The sequence below is a fragment of the Nicotiana tabacum genome, chromosome 2, assembly GCF_000715075.1.
Source record: "Nicotiana tabacum cultivar K326 chromosome 2, ASM71507v2, whole genome shotgun sequence".
NCBI classification, from domain to species: domain Eukaryota; kingdom Viridiplantae; phylum Streptophyta; class Magnoliopsida; order Solanales; family Solanaceae; genus Nicotiana; species Nicotiana tabacum.
In genome coordinates this window covers 127,604,096-127,611,770 of record NC_134081.1, presented here as the reverse complement: position 1 = coordinate 127,611,770, position 7,675 = coordinate 127,604,096, and the positions used below count along the sequence as shown (strand labels likewise).

The following is a 7,675-nucleotide window of genomic DNA, read 5'->3' as shown; positions in this document are numbered from 1 at the left end:
AAGTCGGAATTAGGCTAAAACAAAGGAGGAGTGGTGCGAGTGGTCGCGGCAGTGAAGTGGCAGTGTGAGCGGGTCGGCGGGCAGCGGGGTAGTGGGGCGTTTGGGGTGGAAATTGACATGAAAATATACGTCTCGTGGAGGTCTATCCGTTTATGCATGTGTCATGGGGTGGAGATGCCATGAATCGTGCGAATTTGGGCAAAATAGGTGGCGGGTAAGGTTCCCTAGATCTGAAATTCGTGGAGTTTGAGGGGGATTTGAAGGATTTGGTCTGAAGATATAGAAAGAGCAGGTATTGGAGATTACATGGTGAAATTTTGGTGGTGTTTGGACCAACCGCCGCCGCGGACGGTGGCAGAGGCAGTGGACGAAAGAGAGAGAGGAGGGAGCTAGGGTTTGGTTATGGAGTGAAATGGGAGGATTTTCAGATTTTTGGAGCTTTAAATTTGGAAAGGGAAATGGATCTAAGCCATTGGATCAAGAAGAATAGAGGGATGAGATTTGATCTTACATTTACTTATCAAAACGGCGTAGTTTAGGTACGAAACTACGACGTTTCGTGATCTACACCTTGCAGCCCCTTTATGGATTAGCCATTGCAATTTTGGCCACTTAAATCAATTCAATTTTGGCTTAATTCCCTTAATCCTACTTATTAGACTAAATTTACACAAATAAATTAATTAAATAAATTATTCAAATGATCAATTAATTAGATTAATTTACCAACTGAACAGTTAGTTAATTCCTAAAACTCACAAATGAAAAAAGAACTAATTTTTATTTTTTATTTATTTTTTTGGTATTTTTATGATAGGAAATATGCTATTGAAGACACAAAAAATTGAGAAAAATAATTAAAATAGCAAAACACTAATGACTTTAGGAGGTATTAAATAGTACAAAAATTAGGTATTCACAACCGTTATAGGTAAAAAGCTTTTATAGAGAGTTAAATATAACTTAAAAAATCGGTTCTAAAGAAAACTTGATTTTTATAGTAAATGTATGTCATATAGGGATACGGTTATAGAAATGTTTGATTGTATTTATGTTAAAATTTTAATTAATATATATAAATATATATCTCGAATCTAGCAAGTTATCATTTAAAATTTAGAATTCACAAATTTAAATTTCTGGTTTCGCCTCTATCTCAAAGACTCAAACTAACCACAAAATCCACATATTAGGAGAGATGAAAATCTCAATTTACAAATATTCCTATTTTCATTCATTAGCATGGGTTACAGTGACACTAAGAAAAATCTTTCTCCCTAAAGTGGAGATTAATCCAGAAAAACTAAGTTGGGGGAAAGAGAACAAAAAGGGAAATACAAAGTCCTATAGTATATGTTATGTCACGCTCACCACACATATCTTAAATCTGCGTACTTTTTGAATGTCAACTTATAAATTGCATTTCTGAATAAATTGCGTTTCTGAAATGTATAATTAAATAATATGGTATGAATGTAACTTTTTTCATTATCACATAAACATATTATTGTTTGCAATGTAGCTTAATTACTTGTACTGTGGTCTGTGTAGCTTCATTACTTCTGCCGTTATACGTAGCATTATGGTTTGAGGTCGCTTAAATACACATGTGGATTGAACCTTTTTCTTTTTCAACTAAATAACCAAAAAATAGCGTTTAATTTCTTTTACCAAATATTGATTACGTCATTCTTCTTTTCTCACATACACACTCTACATATGTGTGTTAACTCAATTGCTAACTCTAATGCAACCACACAAGGGAATTTATTGAGTTTTTTTAAAACTTAGCTTGAACTATAATAAAGTAATTCCATGAACCACATGTAAGCAAATATGAACATATTTAGTAACATGAAGGATTTGCCTACTATAAAAGACTAAAACATATCTATCATTTTTAAAGAATCAAATCTAGGCCTATTAAATTTACATACTCAAATCCTATTATCTCCGGTGTTACCTGATTCTGTAATAAAAGTGGTAAATCGATATACTCCTATATATTTTGTACATTGACTTATGTCTAACTCGCAGTTCTTCTCCATTTTCATGTTCAGAAGAAAATAGGAAGAAAAAAAAAAAGCTTTGCCAATGAATGCAGATATGCTCATGTTTGTTGGTGCATGTGCGGCATGTAAACACCAAAGGAAAAAATGTGACGCAAATTGCCAATTAGCTCCTTATTTTCCTTCTAATAGAAGTGAAGATTTTCAAAATGTTTATCGACTTTTCGGAGTAAATAACACCATAAAATTGCTTAATTCCGTTGCTGATGATCAGAAGGAAAAAACTGCTGAGACACTAATCTTTGAGGGTAAGGTTTGGAAGGAAAATCCTGTGTATGGCTGTCTTGGCATTGAAAGAAAACTGAGGGCAGAAATTGAAGCATATGAAAAGGAGCTTGAAATGGTACGAAAACAAATTTCTTTTTGTAAAGAAATGGCCATATTGCAAATGCAAAGACAACAATTAGAAGAGCAACTCGATCGATCTTCCTTGGCTTTGGTTTCTCCATTTGATGTTCATTACCATGACAAGGTATAACATTCCTAACATTTGCGTGGAAATAGTCTCTTGTAGAAATGCAGGGTAGGACTACGTATAATAGACCTTGTGGTCCGGCCCTTCCCCGAACCTCGCGAATAGCGGGAGCTTAGTGCATCAGGCTGCCATTTTTGATAATTAACTTGTTTCATTATTCTTTGTTTGAGAATAGAAAATTGAAGCAATTTTTATGAGTGATACGAAAATCTTTTATGGATACAAGTATGATTCAACTTTGGATGAAGTTGCAAATGTTGAGTGTAATGCAATTCAAGATGCAGATTTTGATCATCCTGCTTTTGTAGAGCCGGAAAGCGGCAGGTGAAGTCAAAGTTTCTAAGTTCTTTCCATTTATATAATAATCGACAATCTTGATTTTGATCAAAATACTTTTAAGCAAATTTTGGAAAATTTTATTTGAGGAAAATCCAATATCCATGTTTATTAACCCTTTTTATTTAATTTTTGCATCATGTAATATGAGTAATCTATCCTTGGGTTGATGAATATAAGAACTAATTAACTTGTACTTCTATATATTTATTTTTGCAAATCGTAGGGTTGATGAATTCAAGGATTGTGAAATAGAAGCAATTTCTATTACAGGTGAAGAGGAAATAGCGGATTTGCAATGAAGACGGTGAAGATGCTAAGCTAGTTTTGGTGACATAATTAAGACGATATTTCATAAAGTTATTGTTGCTTATATCTTAGAGTCGAAAAGTAGAGGGAAAATAAGAGCTAGACAATAAAAGCATATTAATACTATGTTTTATTTAATTTATGCATAGTCGTGAAAGACGTGTTTTTTCAGGCCAACAATTTGCATATATATGAATTTGGAGTGGTGTTAAATTGCTTCCTTCAAATTGTGTGAATCTATATAACTATTTAAACTAATAGCCTGTTTGGCCAAACTTCTAAAATCAGTTTATTTTGAAAATTATTTTTTTAAAGTACTTTTGGTGATAAGCAGTTTGTGTTTGACTAATTAATTTAAAAAATACTTTTGAGCAGTAATTAGTGTTTGACCAAGCTTTTAAAAACTATTTCTAAGTGTATTTTTCTCAAAAATATTTCTTAAAAAAGTACTTTTGGAGAGAAACTATTTTTTTCTGCTACTCAAAATCTAATTCTAATTCTCCTCAAAAGCATTTTTTTTTTCTTCTAGAAGCTTGGCCAAACACCTCAATTTTTATACTTTTGACTAAAAAAAAGCACTTTTGAAAAAGAAAAAAAAAAGGACCAAAAAGGCTATAACTATGGAAGTGGGCATCTAATGATTGTGCTAGTGTATCAATTTTTCATTTGTGAATCAATTTCAAAACTATTTTTCTTTATGGGGAAAAACTTTTCTAAATCAAAAATAAAAAGATCAAAATAAGAAGTGAAAATTAAAAATTTAATTGAATTTTAAACTACTTAAGCTATATATTTTGGACCAATCACTAGATATATATGTTTCATAATAAGAGATTCTAAATTTGGCATCACTGATTTTGACTGTATGATGCAATTGCAATATCTTTAATTACTGAATACTAATATGGAATTATCACTCATTACTGAATTATCTTGCAATTTTATTTTATAGAGTAACATACATCCCTCATAAAGTACACACGTTTGCAAATGTGAAATCCCATTAACAAACTTATTAGGATTTAGAGTACATTCATGCATTATAAATGTGAATACCTAATTTTTGTAATATTTTAACACCTCCTAAAGTCATTAATGTTTTGTTGCTTTAATCATATTTCTCAATTTTTGTGTCTTTGATTGCATTTTTCCTATTATAAAAATACCAAAAAATAGTTCTTTCTTTATTTGTGCATTTTAGGAATTAACTAACTATTCAATTGGTGAATTAATCTAGTTAATTGATCATTTGAATAAGTTACTTAATTAATTTATTTGTTTGTGTAAATTTAGTTTAATAAGTAGGATTAAGAAAGAAATTGGGCCAAATTTGAAAGAGAAAGTGGCCAAAAGTGCAAGATAAGGGGCTGCCTTTGAAAGGGTCCGGAACGACGTAGTTTTGCCTCAAAACTACGTCGTTTCATTAAGTGACCCAAGATCAAATCTCACCCATTGATCTAATGGTCCATATTTGATCTCTCAAGAGGTATTTAAAGCCTCAAAAATCTGAAAAATTCCCTCATTTCACCCATAACTCTTTCTCTCTTCTCTCTCTCTCTTCTCTTCTCTCCACCGCCGCCGCCGCCGCCGGAAATCATCCACCGGCGGCGTACCACCTCCAAATTAACACCATATAATCTCCACAACCTCCTCTTCCCATATCTCCAAACCAATTCCTTCAAAAAACCCTCAAACTCCTTGAATTTTAGATCTAAGAAACTTTAGCCGCCACTTTTTGGTCCAAATTCTTGAAGTTCCGGCCAACACCACCCTACAACACATACATGAATGGATAGAGCTCCACGAGACCTATCTTTTCCTACCCATTTCACCTCCAAAATCCCTGTCGCCGCCGGCCCGCTCCTCGCCGCCGCCACGCCTCACCACCGCCAAAATGCCCCGAACCCCCATTTTAGCTATTTTTCGGCTTCAAGCATACTTGTTAGGTATAATCGTCATCTCTTTAATTAATTTTTGATTTTTTTTATTTAGTAGATTAGTTTCTGATTTTTATTTATTTATTTATTTATTCTGTTTTGGTTATTTCTTGTTAATTAGAGTTTCAAGTTAGATTTATTTAATTAGCTATCTCTATTTAGTTTAGTGGTTTGTTAGATTTGTTATTGATTTAAACATGATCTTTAGTGTATTAGTTAAATCATTCACTTAGTTAGTCGATTATTTAGTTGTTGTTAGTCGTTGTTCGATTATTAACGATGCTCGTTCTGTTTTGAGAATTAGTTTGTGAATTTAGTTGTTTGTTTAGTAATTAGTTTGCACAAATCCAATTCATTCCCATCAAGTTGGTTTTAATACTTAGTTCAATTACGTTTTTAGTCTCGTCTATGCTTTGTCAGTTCATAGTTGTCCAAGTTTGATTTGTGTTGAGCAAGTAGTTTGTTGTTGATGGTTAAAATCTGAAGTTTAGTTTATTTTATCACAAAATAGGGTAATAGTAGCTTACTTTTACTAGTAGGGTGGCTGAAAGGATATTTTTTCTCCTTGCTTCTGACACAGCAGATTTTCAGGTTGTCCTTTCACCTTTGGGACAGACCTTGAATAGTGTTTAGCACACAAAGTCAGTCTTTTGGACAGATTTTTGGTGAACCAAAATCTGTCCAAAAATCTAACTTTATTTGCCTATTGAAAGGGTTGTTTTTCTCCTATAAAAGGGACTGTCTTACACTTAGAATGCAGAGAGTTCCTTACTCACTGAAAAAGGGGACACTCTATCTTATACTTAAACACATCTTGGAGAGTTGCAAAAAAGACATATATCTTTGAGAAAAATCAGCAGCTTAATACATATAACAAGCTGAAATTTCAGTGTTTTGTGAGGATTATTTGAGTGCAAAAATCTCGAGAAAAATAAAAAGATCCCTTAGGCAATTTGTGAAGTTGATAGCTACCAGTTTCAAGCATCTTTGTTGAGTTTTCTGGGTTATCTTAACACTTGAGTTGCTGCTGTTTCTATTGTATTTGCTACTGAGTTTTTTGTTGTTGCACTGTTGTATTTTATTATTCTACAAACCAGGTAACTTTCAAATTCTTATATTGCAGATTCTTGATGATAATAAGAAAGATTTGATCCCGGTTTGGTTGATGGAATATATTAGATCTGATTTTGATTCAAGATGAATGTTATATTAGTGTTATTATCATGTAAATCTGTAAAAGATTAGTTAAATTATTATTTGTTTTCTTTATATATGTGATTGAAATTGCATTCTGTTAAGATTACTTAGTTTAAGGAAAAGATAAAGACCCCATTTTAACCATGTTTGTTTAGTTTGGGCTCTTTTCCGTGAGTTACTTTCATGGTTCATGTATAATTATCTAAGAAAGACTTCTAGCTTTAAATATTTTGATGCTTTGAATTATAATCAACATAATGTTATACTTAATATAGTTCTTCTCTTTAGCATTGACGTATTACCGTTTTTTTTTTTGTAGTTTTTATATTTAGTCGTGATTTTTATGTTGTTAATGAGTGTAGTTTGATTAGTGCCATGATTGGTGTAGACGAGTAGAAATATTCTGTTAGTCCTTAAGAAATAGTTGGTTAAGAAGATAAAATATAATAATTAGCATGTAAGTTTCTTTTTATGAAAAAAAATAAAAATTGTTTGGACATCAATGTAAGAAGCAATTTGGGCTTAGAAGAATACTTGTTATTTTGTGTTGTCTTGGTCATCGAGGCTCTTAAGCAACATGGTCCAAATAAGCTAAAATTTATAGGCCCAATGACAATAGAAAGCAAGATGGGCATTTTCTTTAAAACCAATAAATTATCTTTTGTTAAATAAAATAAGTGACCCAATACCATGAAAGCTTAACGTAAGCCTACCCGGGTTTAATGTCTTGCATTAGTGAAAATTGTTTTTAATAATAATATTTTTTTTCCAGTCGAACAAGTGATAAATATAAAAAAGAAGCGCTTTTTAATTAATTTAAGCGATAGGCAATTTTAGACACGTTTGAGATGTAGACCATGTGTTCATACACGATCCTTGGTCGTTATTATTATTATTATTATTATTTTTTAATAAAGTAGTTATGTGTGCATTCCCGCTCCTTGACTCTTCAATATTAATTATATTTAAACCATATGTACCGACACGTTCTTTGTTTTAATAAGGACCTTGTGTGCTTGCACGCTCCTAGGCCAAAATTATTAATTATTGAGCGGTACTAGACAATAGTAACTTAAGGCAAATAATACACACTTTATCCAAAAATAATTCAAGCCAAATTTTAGTCAATAAAAGCGACCGTGCTAGAACCACGGATTCGGGAAATGCCTTACACCTTCTCCCCGGTTAACAGAATTCCTTACCCGGACTTTATTTTCGCAGACCAATAATAATAGAGTCAAATCTTCCTTTGATTAGGGATTCAAATAAAAGGTGACTTGGAACACCAACAAAAATCAATTTCAAGTGGCGACTCTGTAAATAAAATAATCCTTACTCAATTTTGTCACTTT

At 32.2% G+C, this 7,675-nt stretch overlaps 1 protein-coding gene across 1 annotated transcript; it reads left to right on the top strand.

Moving 5' to 3' along the window:
* Nucleotides 1-2,094: 2,094 nt before the first annotated feature.
* On the top strand, nt 2,095-3,182 carry LOC142167995 (protein ASYMMETRIC LEAVES 2-like). The gene is made up of 3 exons (XM_075228638.1): nt 2,095-2,541; nt 2,720-2,868; nt 3,107-3,182. The coding sequence occupies exons 1-3, from the start codon at nt 2,095-2,097 to the stop codon at nt 3,180-3,182; spliced, it is 672 nt and encodes a 223-aa protein (XP_075084739.1).
* Nucleotides 3,183-7,675: the final 4,493 nt, after the last annotated feature.

Bases quoted from the DNA above. Each gene is read 5' to 3' on its own strand.
- LOC142167995 (XM_075228638.1), top strand. From the start codon at position 2,095: ATGAATGCAGATATGCTCATGTTTGTTGGTGCATGTGCGGCATGTAAA. The intron at 2,542-2,719 runs GTATAACATTCC...GTTTGAGAATAG, and splicing joins ATGTTCATTACCATGACAAG to AAAATTGAAGCAATTTTTAT. The intron at 2,869-3,106 runs GTGAAGTCAAAG...TGCAAATCGTAG, and splicing joins GTAGAGCCGGAAAGCGGCAG to GGTTGATGAATTCAAGGATT.